Source organism: Oncorhynchus masou, chromosome 2 (genome assembly GCF_036934945.1).
Source record: "Oncorhynchus masou masou isolate Uvic2021 chromosome 2, UVic_Omas_1.1, whole genome shotgun sequence".
Taxonomy (NCBI): domain Eukaryota; kingdom Metazoa; phylum Chordata; class Actinopteri; order Salmoniformes; family Salmonidae; genus Oncorhynchus; species Oncorhynchus masou.
The window spans coordinates 843,690-863,344 of NC_088213.1; the positions used below are offsets into that span (position 1 = coordinate 843,690).

Sequence of the window (19,655 nt, forward strand, 5' to 3'; positions counted from 1 at the left end):
AAAACAGGTATGGGTTTAAACACTACATCAGATCAGACTCCATACTGGTTACAGACTAAAACAGGTATGGGTTTAAACATTACATCAGATCAGACTCCATACTGGTTACAGACTAAAACAGGTATGGGTTTAAACACTACATCAGATCAGACTCCATACTGGTTACAGACTAAAACAGGTATGGGTTTAAACATTACATCAGATCAGACTCCATACTGGTTACAGACTAAAACAGGTATGGGTTTAAACATTACATCAGATCAGACCCCATACTGGTTACAGACTAAAACAGGTATGGTCAACAGTAGTGCACTATATAGGGAATATGGACCTGGTCTAAAGTAGTGCACTATATAGGGAATATGGCTCTGGTCTAAAGTAGTGCACTATATAGGGAATATGGCCCTGGTCAACAGTAGTGCACTATATAGGGAATATGGCCCTGGTCAACAGTAGTGCACTATATAGGGAATATGGCTCTGGTCAACAGTAGTGCACTATATAGGGAATATGGCCCTGGTCAACAGTAGTGCACTATATAGGGAATATGGCCCTGGTCAACAGTAGTGCACTATATAGGGAATATGGACCGGGTCAACAGTAGTGCACTATATAGGGAATATGGCACTGGTCAACAGTAGTGCACTATATAGGGAATATGGCCCTGGTCAACAGTAGTGCACTATATAGGGAATATGGCCCTGGTCAACAGTAGTGCACTATATAGGAAATATGGCCCTGGTCAACAGTAGTGCACTATATAGGGAATATGGCACTGGTCAACAGTAGTGCACTATATAGGGAATATGGACCTGGTCTAAAGTAGTGCACTATACAGGGAATATGGGCCTGGTCTAAAGTAGTGCACTACATAGTGAATAGGGCCCTTGTCTAAAGTAGTGCACTATATAGGGAATATGGCTCTGGTCTAAAGTAGTGCACTATACAGGGAATAGGGTCCAATTGGGATGCATTAAAGAAATCTGTTGGCTCTATGATATGAAGGATAATCCTTTATTTCCTGCTTCCTTCAAATACAGCCACCCATCTACCAATGAAAACTTTGGGATCTGATTGGATGTTGGCCAATACCAAGGTTTCTGGATTCTTCAGGGTCAACTATGACAGTAGTAACTGGGATCGACTCCTCACCCAGCTCAGCACAGACCATGAGGTAACAGTCCATATGATAATGACCTCCTCACCCAGCTCAGCACAGACCATGAGGTAACAGTCATATGATAATGACCTCCTCACCCAGCTCAGCACAGACCATGAGGTAACAGTCCATATGATAATGACCTCCTCACCCAGCTCAGCACAGACCATGAGGTAACAGTCCATATGATAATGACCTCCTCACCCAGCTCAGCACAGACCATGAGGTAACAGTCCATATGATAATGACCTCCTCACCCAGCTCAGCACAGACCATGAGGTAACAGTCCATATGATAATGACCTCCTCACCCAGCTCAGCACAGACCATGAGGTAACAGTCCATATGATAATGACCTCCTCACCCAGCTCAGCACAGACCATGAGGTAACAGTCCATATGATAATGACCTCCTCACCCAGCTCAGCACAGACCATGAGGTAACAGTCCATATGATAATGACCTCCTCACCCAGCTAAGCACAGACAGACCATGAGGTAACAGTCCATAAGATAATGACCTCCTCACCCAGCTAAGCACAGACCATGAGGTAACAGTCCATATGATAATGACCTCCTAACCCAGCTCAGCACAGACCATGACGTAACAGTCCATATGATAATGACCTCATCACCCAGCTCAGCACAGACCATGAGGTAACAGTCCATATGATAATGACCTCCTCACCCAGCTCAGCACAGACCATGAGGTAACAGTCCATATGATAATGACCTCCTCACCCAGCTCAGCACAGACCATGAGGTAACAGTCCATATGATAATGACCTCCTCATGCAGCTCAGCACAGACCATGAGGTAACAGTCCATATGATAATGACCTCCTCACGCAGCTCAGCACAGACCATGAGGTAACAGTCCATATGATAATGACCTCCTCACCCAGCTCAGCACAGACCATGAGGTAACAGTCCAAATGATAATGACCTCCTCACCCAGCTCAGCACAGACCATGAGGTAACAGTCCATATGATAATGACCTCCTCACCCAGCTCAGCACAGACCATGAGGTAACAGTCCATATGATAATGACCTCCTCACCCAGCTAAGCACAGACAGACCATGAGGTAACAGTCCATAAGATAATGACCTCCTCACCCAGCTCAGCACAGACCATGAGGTAACAGTCCATATGATAATGACCTCCTCACGCAGCTCAGCACAGACCATGAGGTAACAGTCCATATGATAATGACCTCCTCACCCAGCTCAGCACAGACCATGAGGTAACAGTCCATATGATAATGACCTCCTCACCCAGCTCAGCACAGACCATGAGGTAACAGTCCATATGATAATGACCTCCTCACCCAGCTCAGCACAGACCATGAGGTAACAGTCCATATGATAATGACCTCCTCACCCAGCTCAGCACAGACCATGAGGTAACAGTCCATATGATAATGACCTCCTCACCCAGCTAAGCAGACAGACCATGAGGTAACAGTCCATATGATAATGACCTCCTCATGCAGCTCAGCACAGACCATGAGGTAACAGTCCATATGATAATGACCTCCTCATGCAACTCAGCACAGACCATGAGGTAACAGTCCATATGATAATGACCTCCTCACCCAGCTCAGCATAGACCATGAGGTAACAGTCCATATGATAATGACCTCCTCACCCAGCTCAGCACAGACCATGAGGTAACAGTCCATATGATAATGACCTCCTCACCCAGCTCAGCACAGACCATGAGGTAACAGTCCATATGATAATGACCTCCTCACCCAGCTCAGCACAGACCATGAGGTAACAGTCCATATGATAATGATGCTTTCTAACCTGCTAAATTACTATGTCCCAGGAAGACCAGCACAAACCTGCTGACTGTCCCAATATGGGAACCAGACATATTTCAATGTCCCTGTGTTTATATTCAGGCTATTCCAGTGATCAACAGAGCCCAGGTTGTGGATGATGCTTTTAACCTGGCTAGGTGAGTCCTATTCCACACAACATAATCTTCTGTCTGTATGTAAACTATCTGTAAAGTCCTCTGTCTATATGCTATCTATATGTAAACTATATGTAAAGTCCTCTGTCTATATGCTGTCTATATGTAAACTATCTGTAAAGTCCTCTGTCTATATTCTATCTATATGCAAACTATCTGTAAAGTCCTCTGTCTATATGTAAACTATCTGTAAAGTCCTCTGTCTATATGCTATCTATATGCAAACTATCTGTAAAGTCCTCTGTCTATATGTAAACTATCTGTAAAGTCCTCTGTCTATATGTAAACTATCTGTAAAGTCCTCTGTCTATATGTAAACTATCTGTAAAGTCCTCTGTCTATATGCTGTCTATATGTAAACTATCTGTAAAGTCCTCTGTCTATATGCTATCTATATGCAAACTATCTGTAAAGTCCTCTGTCTATATGTAAACTATCTGTAAAGTCCTCTGTCTATATGCTATCCATATGTAAACTATCTGTAAAGTCCTCTGTCTATATGCTGTCTATATGTAAACTATCTGTAAAGTCCTCTGTCTCAATGCTATATATATGTAAATTATCTGTAAAGTCCTCTGTCTATATGCTATCTATATGTAAACTATCTGTAAAGTCCTCTGTCTATATAATATCTATATTTAAACTATCTGTAAAGTCCTATGTCTATATGCGATCTATATGCAAACTATCTGTAAAGTCCTCTGTCTATATGTAAATTATCTGTAAAGTCCTCTGTCTATATGCTGTCTATATGTAAACTATCTGTAAAGTCCTCTGTCTATATAATATCTATATGTAAACTATCTGTAAAGTCCTCTGTCTATATGCTATCTATATGTAAACTACCTGTAAAGTCATCTGTCTATTTGCTGTCGATATGTAAACTAGCTGTAAAGTCCTCTGTCTATATGCTGTCGATATGTAAACTATCTGTAAAGTCCTCTGTCTATATGCTGTCTATATGTAAACTATCTGTAAAGTCCTCTGTCTATATGCTATCTATATGCAAACTATCTGTAAAGTCCTCTGTCTATATGTAAACTATCTGTAAAGTCCTCTGTCTATATGCTGTCTATATGTAAACTATCTGTAAAGTCCTCTGTCTATATGCTATCTATATGTAAACTACCTGTAAAGTCATCTGTCTATTTGCTGTCGATATGTAAACTATCTGTAAAGTCCTCTGTCTATATGCTATCCATATGTAAACTATCTGTAAAGTCCTCTGTCTATATGCTGTCTATATGTAAACTATCTGTAAAGTCCTCTGTCTCAATGCTATATATATGTAAATTATCTGTAAAGTCCTCTGTCTATATGCTGTCTATATGTAAACTATCTGTAAAGTCCTCTGTCTATATGCTATCTATATGTAAACTATCTGTAAAGTCATCTGTCTATATGCTATCTATATGTAAACTACCTGTAAATTCCTCTGTCTATTTGCTGTCGATATGTAAACTATCTGTAAAGTCCTCTGTCTATATGCTGTCGATATGTAAACTATCTGTAAAGTCCTCTGTCTATTTGCTGTCTATATGTAAACTATCTGTAAAGTCCTCTGTCTATATGTAAATTACCTGTAAAGTCCTCTGTTTATATGCTGTCTATATGTAAACTATCTGTAAAGTCCTCTGTCTATATGTAAACTATCTGTAAAGTCCTCTGTCTATATGCTGTCTGTATGTAAACTATCTGTAAAGTCCTCTGTCTATATGCTATCTATATGTAAACTATCTGTAAAGTCCTCTGTCTATATGCTATCTATATGTAAACTACCTGTAAATTCCTCTGTCTATTTGCTGTCGATATGTAAACTATCTGTAAAGTCCTCTGTCTATATGCTGTCGATATGTAAACTATCTGTAAAGTCCTCTGTCTATTTGCTGTCTATATGTAAACTATCTGTAAAGTCCTCTGTCTATATGTAAATTACCTGTAAAGTCCTCTGTTTATATGCTGTCTATATGTAAACTATCTGTAAAGTCCTCTGTCTATATGTAAACTATCTGTAAAGTCCTCTGTCTATATGCTGTCTATATGTAAACTACCTGTAAAGTCCTCTGTCTATATGCTGTCTGTATGTAGACTACCTGTAAAGTCCTCTGTCTATATGCTGTCTATATGTAAACTATCTGTAAAGTCTTCTGTCTATATGTAAACTATCTGTAAAGTCCTCTGTCTATTTGCTGTCTATATGTAAACTATCTGTAAAGTCCTCTGTATATATGCTGTCTATATGTAAACTATCTGTAAACTCCTCTGTCTATATGTAAACTATCTGTAAAGTCCTCTGTCTATATGCTGTCTATATGTAAACTATCTGTAAAGTCCTCTGTCTATATGCTGTCTATATGTAAACTACCTGTAAAGTCCTCTGTCTATATGTAAACTACCTGTAAAGTCCTCTGTCTATTTGCTGTCGATATGTAAACTATCTGTAAAGTCCTCTGTCTATATGCTGTCTATATGTAAACTATCTGTAAAGTCCTCTGTCTATATGTAAACTTCCTGTAAAGTCCTCTGTCTTTATGCTGTCTATATGTAAACTATCTGTAAAGTCATCTGTCTATATGCTGTCTATATGTAATCTACCTGTAAAGTCTTCTGTCTATATGCTGTCTATATGTAAACTATCTGTAAAGTCCTCTGTCTAAATGCTGTCTATATGTAAACTACCTGTAAAGTCCTCTGTCTATATGTAAACTACCTGAAAAGTCCTCTGTCTATATGCTGTCTATATGTAAACTATCTGTAAAGTCCTCTGTCTATATGTAAACTACCTGTAAAGTCCTCTGTCTATATGCTGTCTATATGTAAAGCCCTCTGTCTATATGTAAACTATCTGTAAAGTGCTCTGTCTATATGTAAACTATCTGTAAAGTCCTCTGTCTATATGTAAACTACCTGTAAAGTCCTCTGTCTATATGCTGTCTATATGTAAACTATCTTTAAAGTCCTCTGTCTATATGTAAACTATCTGTAAAGTCCTCTGTCTATATGCTGTCTGTATGTAAACTATCTGTAACGTCCTCTGTCTATATGCTGTCTGTATGTAAACTACCTGTAAAGTCCTCTGTCTATATGCTGTCTATATGTAATCTACCTGTAAAGTCTTCTGTCTATATGCTGTCTATATGTAAACTATCTGTAAAGTCCTCTGTCTAAATGCTGTCTATATGTAAACTACCTGTAAAGTCCTCTGTCTATATGCTGTCTATATGTAAACTACCTGTAAAGTCCTCTGTCTATATGTAGACTATCTGTAAAGTCCTCTGTCTATATGTAAACTACCTGTAAAGTCCTCTGTCTATATGCTATCTATATGTAAAGCCCTCTGTCTATATGTAAACTATCTGTAAAGTCCTCTGTCTATATGCTGTCTATATGTAAACTATCTGTAAAGTCCTCTGTCTATATGTAAACTACCTGTAAAGTCCTCTGTCTATATGCTGTCTATATGTAAACTATCTGTAAAGTCCTCTGTCTATATGTAAACTACCTGTAAAGTCCTCTGTCTATATGCTGTCTATATGTAAAGCCCTCTGTCTATATGTAAACTAACTGTAAAGTCCTCTGTCTATATGCTGTCTATATGTAAACTATCTGTAAAGTCCTCTGTCTATATGTAAACTACCTGTAAAGTCCTCTGTCTATATGCTGTCTATATGTAAACTATCTGTAAAGTCCTCTGTCTATATTCTGTCTGTTGCTGTCAGCACCATTTCAGCAGGTGTAATTCTTGGTTGATATCATTGTAGTTGATGAAAAAAGGTGTTTGTGATGTTTTTCTGTCTTGGTCCACGTCAGGGCGAGGATAGTCAGCACTATATTGGCTCTAAGAACCACCCTGTTCCTTCAGAGGGAGAGAGAGTACATGCCCTGGCAAACAGCTGACAGGAACCTGGGCTACTTCTTCCTCATGTTCGACCGCAGCGACGTCTACGGACCCATGCAGGTCAGTGTTATATCTGGGTCCTATATGGCAACCTGTTACTTATGCAGTACTTTGACCAGATCACTATATGGCACCCTATTCCTTATGCAGTACTTTGACCAGATCACTATATGGCACCCTATTCCTTATGTAGTACTTTGACCAGATCACTATATGGCACCCTATTCCTTATGCAGTACTTTGACCAGATGACTATATGGCACCCTATTCCTTATGTAGTACTTTGACCAGATCACTATATGGCATCCTATTCCTTATGCAGTACTTTGACCAGATCACTATATGGCACCCTGTTACTTACGCAGTACTTTGACCAGATCACTATATGGCATCCTATTCCTTATGTAGTACTTTGACCAGATCACTATATGGCACCCTGTTACTTATGCAGTACTTTGACCAGATCACTATATGGCACCCTGTTACTTATGCAGTACTTTGACCAGATCACTATATGGCACCCTATTCCTTATGCAGTACTTTGACCAGATCACTATATGGCACCCTGTTACTTATGCAGTACTTTGACCAGATCACTATATGGCACCCTATTCCTTATGTAGTACTTTGACCAGATCAATATATGGCACCCTATTCCTTATGTAGTACTTTGACCAGATCACTATATGGCACCCTATTCCTTATGTAGTACTTTGACCAGATCACTATATGGCACCCTATTCCTTATGTAGTACTTTGACCAGATCACTATATGGCACCCTGTTACTTATGCAGTACTTTGACCAGATCACTATATGGCACCCTATTCCTTATGCAGTACTTTGACCAGATCACTATATGGCACCCTATTCCTTATGTAGTACTTTGACCAGATCACTATATGGCACCCTATTCCTTATGCAGTACTTTGACCAGATCACTATATGGCACCCTATTCCTTATGTAGTACTTTGACCAGATGGCACCCTATTCATTTTGGCCACTATATGGAATAGAGTTCCATCTGGGACATAGCGGTAGAGTACTGAATATTTTTTAATTGCAAAATCTGCTACTAAGATCCACTCTGTTCCATATTTATTGACACTGATGAATGCAAATGATAATGTTATCCAATATCTCTGATATGTTGTGATGCAGCGAGTTCTGTCCTTATCTTTCAGGCTTACCTCAATAAACAGCGAGTTCTGTTCTTATCTTTCAGGCTTACCTCAATAAACAGCAAGTTCTGTTCTTATCTTTCAGGCTTACCTCAATAAACAGCGAGTTCTGTTCTTATCTTTCAGGCTTACCTCAATAAACAGCGAGTTCTGTTCTTATCTTTCAGGCTTACCTCAATAAACAGCGAGTTCTGTTCTTATCTTTCAGGCTTACCTCAATAAACAGCTAGTTATGTTCTTATCTTTCAGGCTTACCTCAATAAACAGCAAGTTCTGTTCTTATCTTTCAGGCTTACCTCAATAAACAAGTCACGCCTCTTTTCAACCACTTCAAGACTATCACTGCTGACTGGACCAAGATTCCTGAGAAACACACTGACCAGTAAGAACGTCTACCTTTCACAAAGTTGATGGATACAAAGAGAAAATGTCACGATAGTTAGAAACTATTTTTAGAAGACAAAACACTCAGTCAGTTCAAAATGACTGTTCTCATCCATTATCATGAATGGACTCAATAAGTCAGAAGTTGTGAGGTCAGTATACCATTAAGAGTTTCTTCTGTTTCATTTGTATTTTCCTCCGTCTCCAGGTACAACCAGGTGAATGCCATCTCTATAGCCTGCAGTACAGGAGTAGCAGGCTGTGAGGAGCTGACTACAGGCTGGTTCAAAGACTGGATGAAAACGCCCGAGAACAACACGTACAGAGATCCCTCTCCTCTCCTCTCCTCATCCTCATCCTCATCCTCATCCTCATCCTCTCCTCTCCTCTCCTCATCCTCTCCTCTCCTCATCCTCATCCTCATCCTCTCCTCTCCTCAACCTCATCCTCATCCTCATCCTCTCCTCTCCTCTCCTCTCCTCTCTCTTCACCCTCATCCTCATCCTCATCCTCTCCTCTCCTCATCCTCATCCTCATCCTCATCCTCTCCTCATCCTCATCCTCATCCTCTCCTCTCCTCATCCTCATCCTCTCCTCTCCTCTCCTCAACCTCATCCTCATCCTCTCTCCTCTCCTCTCCTCAACCTCATCCTCATCCTCATCCTCATCCTCTCCTCTCCTCTCCTCATCCTCATCCTCTCCTCAACCTCATCCTCATCCTCTCCTCTCCTCTCCTCATCCTCATCCTCTCCTCAACCTCATCCTCATCCTCTCCTCTCCTCAACCTCATCCTCATCCTCATCCTCATCCTCTCCTCATCCTCATCCTCTCCTCTCCTCAACCTCATCCTCATCCTCTCCTCATCCTCATCCTCTCCTCAACCTCATCCTCATCCTCATCCTCATCCTCTCCTCTCCTCTCCTCAACCTCATCCTCATCCTCATCCTCTCCTCTCCTCAACCTCATCCTCATCCTCTCCTCTCCTCTCCTCTCCTCAACCTCATCCTCATCCTCTCCTCATCCTCATCCTCATCCTCTCCTCTCCTCTCCTCATCCTCATCCTCTCCTCTCCTCATCCTCATCCTCTAAAATCAAATCAAATCAATTTATATAGCCCTTCGTACATCAGCTGATATCTCAAAGTGCTGTACAGAAACCCAGTCTAAAACCCCAAACAGCAAGCAATGCAGGTGTAGAAGCACGGTGGCTAGTAAAAACTCCCTAGAAAGGCCAAAACCTAGGAAGAAAACTAGAGAGGAACCAGGCTATGTGGGGTGGCCAGTCCTCTTCTGGCTGTGCCGGGTGGAGATTATAACAGAAAATGGCCAATATGTTCAAATGTTCATAAATGACCAGCATGGTCCAATAATAATCACAGGCAGAACAGTTGAAACTGGAGCAGCAGCACGGCCAGGTGGACTGGGGGCAGCAAGGAGTTATCATGTCAAGTAGTCCTGACGCATGGTCCTAGGGCTCAGGTCCACTGAGAGAGAGAAAGAAAGAGAGAAAGCGAGAATTAGAGAAAGCATACTTAAATTCACACAGGACACCGGATAGGACAGGAGAAGTACTCCAGATATAACAAACTGACCCCAGCCCCCGACACATAAACTACTGCAGCATAAATACTGGAGGCTGAAACAGGAGGGGTCCTCTCCTATCCTCCTCCTCCTCAACCCTAGTGTTGAAGACTGTTATTGATCCCAACCCTAGTGTTGAAGACTGTTATTGATCCCAACCCTAGTGTTGAAGGCTGTTAATGATCACAACCATAGTGTTGAAGACTGTTATTGATCCCAACCCTAGTGTTGAAGACTGTTATTGATCCCAACCCTAGTGTTGAAGACTGTTATTGATCCCAACCCTAGTGTTGAAGGCTGTTATTGATCCCAACCCTAGTGTTGAAGGTTGTTATTGATCCCAACCCTAGTATTGAAGACTGTTATTGATCCCAACCCTAGTGTTGAAGACTGTTATTGATCCCAACCCTAGTGTTGAAGGCTGTTATTGATCCCAACCCTAGTGCTGAGTTATGTTATTGATCCCAACCCTAGTGTTGAAGGCTGTTATTGATCCCAACCCTAGTGTTGAAGGCTGTTATTGATCCCAACCCTAGTGTTGAAGGCTGTTATTGATCCCAACCCTAGTGTTGAAGACTGTTATTGATCCCAACCCTAGTGTTGAAGACTGTTATTGATCCCAACCCTAGTGTTGAAGGCTGTTATTGATCACAACCCTAGTGTTGAAGACTGTTATTGATCACAACCCTAGTGTTGATTTCTGTTATTGATCACAACCCTAGTGTTGAAGACTGTTATTGATCCCAACCCTAGTGTTGAAAGCTGTTTTTGATCCCAACCCTAGTGTTGAAAGCTGTTATTGATTCCAACCCTAGTGTTGAAAGCTGTTTTTGATCCCAACCCTAGTGTTGAAAGCTGTTATTGATCCCAACCCTAGTGTTGAAGGCTGTTATTGATCACAACCCTAGTGTTGAAGGCTGTTATTGATCCCAACCCTAGTGTTGAAAGCTGTTATTGATCCCAACCCTAGTGTTGAAGACTGTTATTGATCCCAACCCTAGTGTTGAAGGCTGTTATTGATCACAACCCTAGTGTTGAAGACTGTTATTGATCCCAACCCTAGTGTTGAAGACTGTTATTGATCCCAACCCTAGTGTTGAAGACTGTTATTGATCCCAACCCTAGTGTTGAAGGCTGTTATTGATCCCAACCCTAGTGTTGAAGTCTGTTATTGATCACAACCCTAGTGTTGAAGGCTGTTATTGATCCCAACCCTAGTGTTGAAGACTGTTATTGATCCCAACCCTAGTGTTGAAGACTGTTATTGATCCCAACCCTAGTGTTGAAGGCTGTTATTGATCACAACCCTAGTGTTGAAGGCTGTTAATGATCCCAACCCTAGTGTTGAAGACTGTTATTGATCCCAACCCTAGTGTTGAAGACTGTTATTGATCCCAACCCTAGTGTTGAAGACTGTTATTGATCACAACCCTAGTGTTGAAGGCTGTTATTGATCCCAACCCTAGTGTTGAAGACTGTTATTGATCACAACCCTAGTGTTGAAGGCTGTTATTGATCCCAACCCTAGTGTTGAAGACTGTTATTGATCCCAACCCTAGTGTTGAAGGCTGTTATTGATCCCAACCCTAGTGTTGAAGACTGTTATTGATCACAACCCTAGTGTTGAATTCTGTTATTGATCACAACCCTAGTGTTGAAGACTGTTATTGATCCCAACCCTAGTGTTGAAAGCAGTTTTTGATCCCAACCCTAGTGTTGAAAGCTGTTATTGATCCCAACCCTAGTGTTGAAGGCTGTTATTGATCACAACCCTAGTGTTGAAGGCTGTTATTGATCCCAACCCTAGTGTTGAAGGCTGTTATTGATCCCAACCCTAGTGTTGAAGACTGTTATTGATCCCAACCCTAGTGTTGAAGGCTGTTATTGATCACAACCATAGTGTTGAAGACTGTTATTGATCCCAACCCTAGTGTTGAAGACTGTTATTGATCCCAACCCTAGTGTTGAAGACTGTTATTGATCCCAACACTAGTGTTGAAGGCTGTTATTGATCCCAACCCTAGTGTTGAAGACTGTTATTGATCACAACCCTAGTGTTGAAGGCAGTTATTGATCCCAACCCTAGTGTTGAAGACTGTTATTGATCCCAACCCTAGTGTTGAAGGCTGTTATTGATCCCAACCCTAGTGTTGAAGGTTGTTATTGATCCCAACCCTAGTATTGAAGACTGTTATTGATCCCAACCCTAGTGTTGAAGACTGTTATTGATCCCAACCCTAGTGTTGAAGGCTGTTATTGATCCCAACCCTAGTGCTGAGTTATGTTATTGATCCCAACCCTAGTGTTGAAGGCTGTTATTGATCCCAACCCTAGTGTTGAAGGCTGTTATTGATCCCAACCCTAGTGTTGAAGGCTGTTATTGATCCCAACCCTAGTGTTGAAGTCTGTTATTGATCCCAACCCTAGTGTTGAAGACTGTTATTGATCCCAACCCTAGTGTTGAAGGCTGTTATTGATCACAACCCTAGTGTTGAAGACTGTTATTGATCACAACCCTAGTGTTGATTTCTGTTATTGATCACAACCCTAGTGTTGAAGACTGTTATTGATCCCAACCCTAGTGTTGAAAGCTGTTTTTGATCCCAACCCTAGTGTTGAAAGCTGTTATTGATTCCAACCCTAGTGTTGAAAGCTGTTTTTGATCCCAACCCTAGTGTTGAAAGCTGTTATTGATCCCAACCCTAGTGTTGAAGGCTGTTATTGATCACAACCCTAGTGTTGAAGGCTGTTATTGATCCCAACCCTAGTGTTGAAAGCTGTTATTGATCCCAACCCTAGTGTTGAAGACTGTTATTGATCCCAACCCTAGTGTTGAAGGCTGTTATTGATCACAACCCTAGTGTTGAAGACTGTTATTGATCCCAACCCTAGTGTTGAAGACTGTTATTGATCCCAACCCTAGTGTTGAAGACTGTTATTGATCCCAACCCTAGTGTTGAAGGCTGTTATTGATCCCAACCCTAGTGTTGAAGTCTGTTATTGATCACAACCCTAGTGTTGAAGGCTGTTATTGATCCCAACCCTAGTGTTGAAGACTGTTATTGATCCCAACCCTAGTGTTGAAGACTGTTATTGATCCCAACCCTAGTGTTGAAGGCTGTTATTGATCACAACCCTAGTGTTGAAGGCTGTTAATGATCCCAACCCTAGTGTTGAAGACTGTTATTGATCCCAACCTAGTGTTGAAGACTGTTATTGATCCCAACCCTAGTGTTGAAGACTGTTATTGATCACAACCCTAGTGTTGAAGGCTGTTATTGATCCCAACCCTAGTGTTGAAGACTGTTATTGATCACAACCCTAGTGTTGAAGGCTGTTATTGATCCCAACCCTAGTGTTGAAGACTGTTATTGATCCCAACCCTAGTGTTGAAGGCTGTTATTGATCCCAACCCTAGTGTTGAAGACTGTTATTGATCACAACCCTAGTGTTGAATTCTGTTATTGATCACAACCCTAGTGTTGAAGACTGTTATTGATCCCAACCCTAGTGTTGAAAGCAGTTTTGATCCCAACCCTAGTGTTGAAAGCTGTTATTGATCCCAACCCTAGTGTTGAAGGCTGTTATTGATCACAACCCTAGTGTTGAAGGCTGTTATTGATCCCAACCCTAGTGTTGAAGGCTGTTATTGATCCCAACCCTAGTGTTGAAGACTGTTATTGATCCCAACCCTAGTGTTGAAGGCTGTTATTGATCACAACCATAGTGTTGAAGACTGTTATTGATCCCAACCCTAGTGTTGAAGACTGTTATTGATCCCAACCCTAGTGTTGAAGACTGTTATTGATCCCAACACTAGTGTTGAAGGCTGTTATTGATCCCAACCCTAGTGTTGAAGACTGTTATTGATCACAACCCTAGTGTTGAAGGCAGTTATTGATCCCAACCCTAGTGTTGAAGACTGTTATTGATCACAACCCTAGTGTTGAAGGCTGTTATTGATCCCAACCCTAGTGTTGAAGACTGTTATTGATCACAACCCTAGTGTTGAAGGCTGTTATTGATCCCAACCCTAGTGTTGAAGACTGTTATTGATCCCAACCCTAGTGTTGAAGACTGTTATTGATCCCAACCCTAGTGTTGAAAGCTGTTATTGATCCCAACCCTAGTGTTGAAGGCTGTTATTGATCCCAACCCTAGTGTTGAAGACTGTTATTGATCCCAACCCTAGTGTTGAAGACTGTTATTGATCCCAACCCTAGTGTTGAAGGCTGTTATTGATCCCAACCCTAGTGTTGAAGACTGTTATTGATCACAACCCTAGTGTTGAAGGCTGTTATTGATCCCAACCCTAGTGTTGAAGACTGTTATTGATCCCAACCCTAGTGTTGAAGACTGTTATTGATCCCAACCCTAGTGTTGAAGGCTGTTATTGATCACAACCCTAGTGTTGAAGGCTGTTAATGATCCCAACCCTAGTGTTGAAGACTGTTATTGATCCCAACCTAGTGTTGAAGACTGTTATTGATCCCAACCCTAGTGTTGAAGACTGTTATTGATCACAACCCTAGTGTTGAAGGCTGTTATTGATCCCAACCCTAGTGTTGAAGACTGTTATTGATCACAACCCTAGTGTTGAAGGCTGTTATTGATCCCAACCCTAGTGTTGAAGTCTGTTATTGATCCCAACCCTAGTGTTGAAGGCTGTTATTGATCCCAACCCTAGTGTTGAAGACTGTTATTGATCACAACCCTAGTGTTGAATTCTGTTATTGATCACAACCCTAGTGTTGAAGACTGTTATTGATCCCAACCCTAGTGTTGAAAGCTGTTTTTGATCCCAACCCTAGTGTTGAAAGCTGTTATTGATCCCAACCCTAGTGTTGAAGGCTGTTATTGATCACAACCCTAGTGTTGAAGGCTGTTATTGATCCCAACCCTAGTGTTGAAGGCTGTTATTGATCCCAACCCTAGTGTTGAAGACTGTTATTGATCCCAACCCTAGTGTTGAAGGCTGTTATTGATCACAACCATAGTGTTGAAGACTGTTATTGATCCCAACCCTAGTGTTGAAGACTGTTATTGATCCCAACCCTAGTGTTGAAGACTGTTATTGATCCCAACCCTAGTGTTGAAGGCTGTTATTGATCCCAACCCTAGTGTTGAAGACTGTTATTGATCACAACCCTAGTGTTGAAGACTGTTATTGATCACAACCCTAGTGTTGAAGGCTGTTATTGATCCCAACCCTAGTGTTGAAAGCTGTTATTGATCCCAACCCTAGTGTTGAAGGCTGTTATTGATCACAACCCTAGTGTTGAAGGCTGTTATTGATCCCAACCCTAGTGTTGAAAGCTGTTATTGATCCCAACCCTAGTGTTGAAGACTGTTATTGATCCCAACCCTAGTGTTGAAGGCTGTTATTGATCACAACCCTAGTGTTGAAGACTGTTATTGATCCCAACCCTAATGTTGAAGACTGTTATTGATCCCAACCCTAGTGTTGAAGACTGTTATTGATCCCAACCCTAGTGTTGAAGGCTGTTATTGATCCCAACCCTAGTGTTGAAGTCTGTTATTGATCACAACCCTAGTGTTGAAGGCTGTTATTGATCCCAACCCTAGTGTTGAAGACTGTTATTGATCCCAACCCTAGTGTTGAAGACTGTTATTGATCCCAACCCTAGTGTTGAAGGCTGTTATTGATCACAACCCTAGTGTTGAAGGCTGTTAATGATCCCAACCCTAGTGTTGAAGACTGTTATTGATCCCAACCCTAGTGTTGAAGACTGTTATTGATCCCAACCCTAGTGTTGAAGACTGTTATTGATCCCAACCCTAGTGTTGAAGGCTGTTATTGATCCCAACCCTAGTGTTGAAGACTGTTATTGATCACAACCCTAGTGTTGAAGGCTGTTATTGATCCCAACCCTAGTGTTGAAGACTGTTATTGATCCCAACCCTAGTGTTGAAGGCTGTTATTGATCCCAAACCTAGTGTTGAAGACTGTTATTGATCACAACCCTAGTGTTGAATTCTGTTATTGATCACAACCCTAGTGTTGAAGACTGTTATTGATCCCAACCCTAGTGTTGAAAGCTGTTTTGATCCCAACCCTAGTGTTGAAAGCTGTTATTGATCCCAACCCTAGTGTTGAAGGCTGTTATTGATCACAACCCTAGTGTTGAAGGTGTTATTGATCCCAACCCTAGTGTTGAAGGCTGTTATTGATCCCAACCCTAGTGTTGAAGACTGTTATTGATCCCAACCCTAGTGTTGAAGGCTGTTATTGATCACAACCATAGTGTTGAAGACTGTTATTGATCCCAACCCTAGTGTTGAAGACTGTTATTGATCCCAACCCTAGTGTTGAAGACTGTTATTGATCCCAACCCTAGTGTTGAAGGCTGTTATTGATCCAACCCTAGTGTTGAAGACTGTTATTGATCCCAACCCTAGTGTTGAAGACTGTTATTGATCCCAACCCTAGTGTTGAAGACTGTTATTGATCCCAACCCTAGTGTTGTTGATCCCAACCCTAGTGTTGAAGTCTGTTATTGATCACAACCCTAGTGTTGAAGGCTGTTATTGATCCCAACCCTAGTGTTGAAGACTGTTATTGATCCCAACCCTAGTGTTGAAGACTGTTATTGATCCCAACCCTAGTGTTGAAGGCTGTTATTGATCACAACCCTAGTGTTGAAGGCTGTTAATGATCCCAACCCTAGTGTTGAAGTTATTGATCCCAACCCTAGTGTTGAAGACTGTTATTGATCCCAACCCTAGTGTTGAAGATTGATCACAACCCTAGTGTTGAAGGCTGTTATTGATCCCAACCCTAGTGTTGAAGACTGTTATTGATCACAACCCTAGTGTTGAAGGCTGTTATTGATCCCAACCCTAGTGTTGAAGACTGTTATTGATCCCAACCCTAGTGTTGAAGGCTGTTATTGATCCCAACCCTAGTGTTGAAGACTGTTATTGATCACAACCCTAGTGTTGAATTCTGTTATTGATCACAACCCTAGTGTTGAAGACTGTTATTGATCCCAACCCTAGTGTTGAAAGCTGTTTTTTGATCCCAACCCTAGTGTTGAAAGCTGTTATTGATCCCAACCCTAGTGTTGAAGGCTGTTATTGATCACAACCCTAGTGTTGAAGGCTGTTATTGATCCCAACCCTAGTGTTGAAGGCTGTTATTGATCCCAACCCTAGTGTTGAAGACTGTTATTGATCCCAACCCTAGTGTTGAAGGCTGTTATTGATCACAACCATAGTGTTGAAGACTGTTATTGATCACAACCCTAGTGTTGAAGACTGTTATTGATCCCAACCCTAGTGTTGAAGACTGTTATTGATCCCAACCCTAGTGTTGAAGGCTGTTATTGATCCCAACCCTAGTGTTGAAGACTGTTATTGATCACAACCCTAGTGTTGAAGGCAGTTATTGATCCCAACCTAGTGTTGAAGACTGTTATTGATCACAACCCTAGTGTTGAAGGCTGTTATTGATCCCAACCCTAGTGTTGAAGACTGTTATTGATCACAACCCTAGTGTTGAAGGCTGTTATTGATCCCAACCCTAGTGTTGAAGAATGTTATTGATCCCAACCCTAGTGTTGAAGACTGTTATTGATCCCAACCCTAGTGTTGAAAGCTGTTATTGATCCCAACCTAGTGTTGAAGGCTGTTATTGATCCCAACCCTAGTGTTGAAGACTGTTATTGATCCCAACCCTAGTGTTGAAGACTGTTATTGATCCCAACCCTAGTGTTGAAGGCTGTTATTGATCCCAACCCTAGTGTTGAAGACTGTTATTGATCACAACCCTAGTGTTGAAGGCTGTTATTGATCCCAACCCTAGTGTTGAAGACTGTTATTGATCCCAACCCTAGTGTTGAAGACTGTTATTGATCCCAACCCTAGTGTTGAACTGTTATTGATCACAACCCTAGTGTTGAAGGCTGTTAATGATCCCAACCCTAGTGTTGAAGACTGTTATTGATCCCAACCCTAGTGTTGAAGACTGTTATTGATCCCAACCCTAGTGTTGAAGACTGTTATTGATCCAACCCTAGTGTTGAAGGCTGTTATTGATCCCAACCCTAGTGTTGAAGACTGTTATTGATCACAACCCTAGTGTTGAAGGCTGTTATTGATCCCAACCCTAGTGTTGAAGACTGTTATTGATCCCAACCCTAGTGTTGAAGGCTGTTATTGATCCCAACCCTAGTGTTGAAGACTGTTATTGATCACAACCCTAGTGTTGAATTCTGTTATTGATCACAACCCTAGTGTTGAAAGCTGTTATTGATCCCAACCCTAGTGTTGAAAGCTGTTTTGATCCCAACCCTAGTGTTGAGCTGTTCTTGATCCAAACCCTAGTGTTGAAGGCTGTTATTGATCCCAACCCTAGTGTTGAAGGCTGTTATTGATCCCAACCCTAGTGTTGAAGACTGTTATTGATCCCAACCCTAGTGTTGAAGGCTGTTATTGATCCCAACCCTAGTGTTGAAGACTGTTATTGATCCCAACCCTAGTGTTGAAGGCTGTTATTGATCCCAACCCTAGTGTTGAAGACTGTTATTGATCCCAACCCTAGTGTTGAAGGCTGTTATTGATCCCAACCCTAGTGTTGAAGACTGTTATTGATCCCAACCTAGTGTTGAAGGCTGTTATTGATCCCAACCCTAGTGTTGAAGACTGTTATTGATCCCAACCCTAGTGTTGAAGGCTGTTATTGATCCCAACCCTAGTGTTGAAGACTGTTATTGATCCCAACCCTAGTGTTGAAGACTGTTATTGATCCCAACCCTAGTGTTGAAAGCTGTTATTGATCCCAACCCTAGTGTTGAAGGCTGTTATTGATCCCAACCCTAGTGTTGAAGACTGTTATTGATCCCAACCCTAGTGTTGAAGGCTGTTATTGATCCCAACCCTAGTGTTGAAGACTGTTATTGATCCCAACCCTAGTGTTGAAGATGAAGATCCCAACCCTAGTGTTTTTGATCCCAACCCTAGTGTTGAAGGCTGTTATTGATCACAACCCTAGTGTTGAAGGCTGTTATTGATCCCAACCCTAGTGTTGAAGACTGTTATTGATCCCAACCCTAGTGTTGAAAGCTGTTTTTGATCCCAACCCTAGTGTTGAAAGCTGTTATTGATCCCAACCCTAGTGTTGAAGGCTGTTATTGATCACAACCCTAGTGTTGAAGGCTGTTATTGATCCCAACCCTAGTGTTGAAAGCTGTTATTGATCCCAACCCTAGTGTTGAAGACTGTTATTGATCCCAACCCTAGTGTTGAAGGCTGTTATTGATCACAACCCTAGTGTTGAAGACTGTTATTGATCCCAACCCTAGTGTTGAAGACTGTTATTGATCCCAACCCTAGTGTTGAAGACTGTTATTGATCCCAACCCTAGTGTTGAAGGCTGTTATTGATCCCAACCCTAGTGTTGAAGACTGTTATTGATCACAACCCTAGTGTTGAAGGCTGTTATTGATCACAACCC

The 19,655-nt window shown here is 41.5% G+C and overlaps 1 protein-coding gene across 1 annotated transcript in view; it reads left to right on the top strand.

Annotated features, from left to right (window-relative positions):
• LOC135552086 (aminopeptidase N-like) overlaps positions 1-19,655 on the top strand; it is a 47,771-nt gene that overhangs the window by 17,446 nt on the left and 10,670 nt on the right. The window contains 5 exon segments of the mRNA XM_064983486.1: positions 1,041-1,174; positions 3,064-3,119; positions 6,948-7,095; positions 8,507-8,598; positions 8,809-8,919. Coding sequence (XP_064839558.1) covers positions 1,041-1,174; positions 3,064-3,119; positions 6,948-7,095; positions 8,507-8,598; positions 8,809-8,919 — 541 coding nt within the window.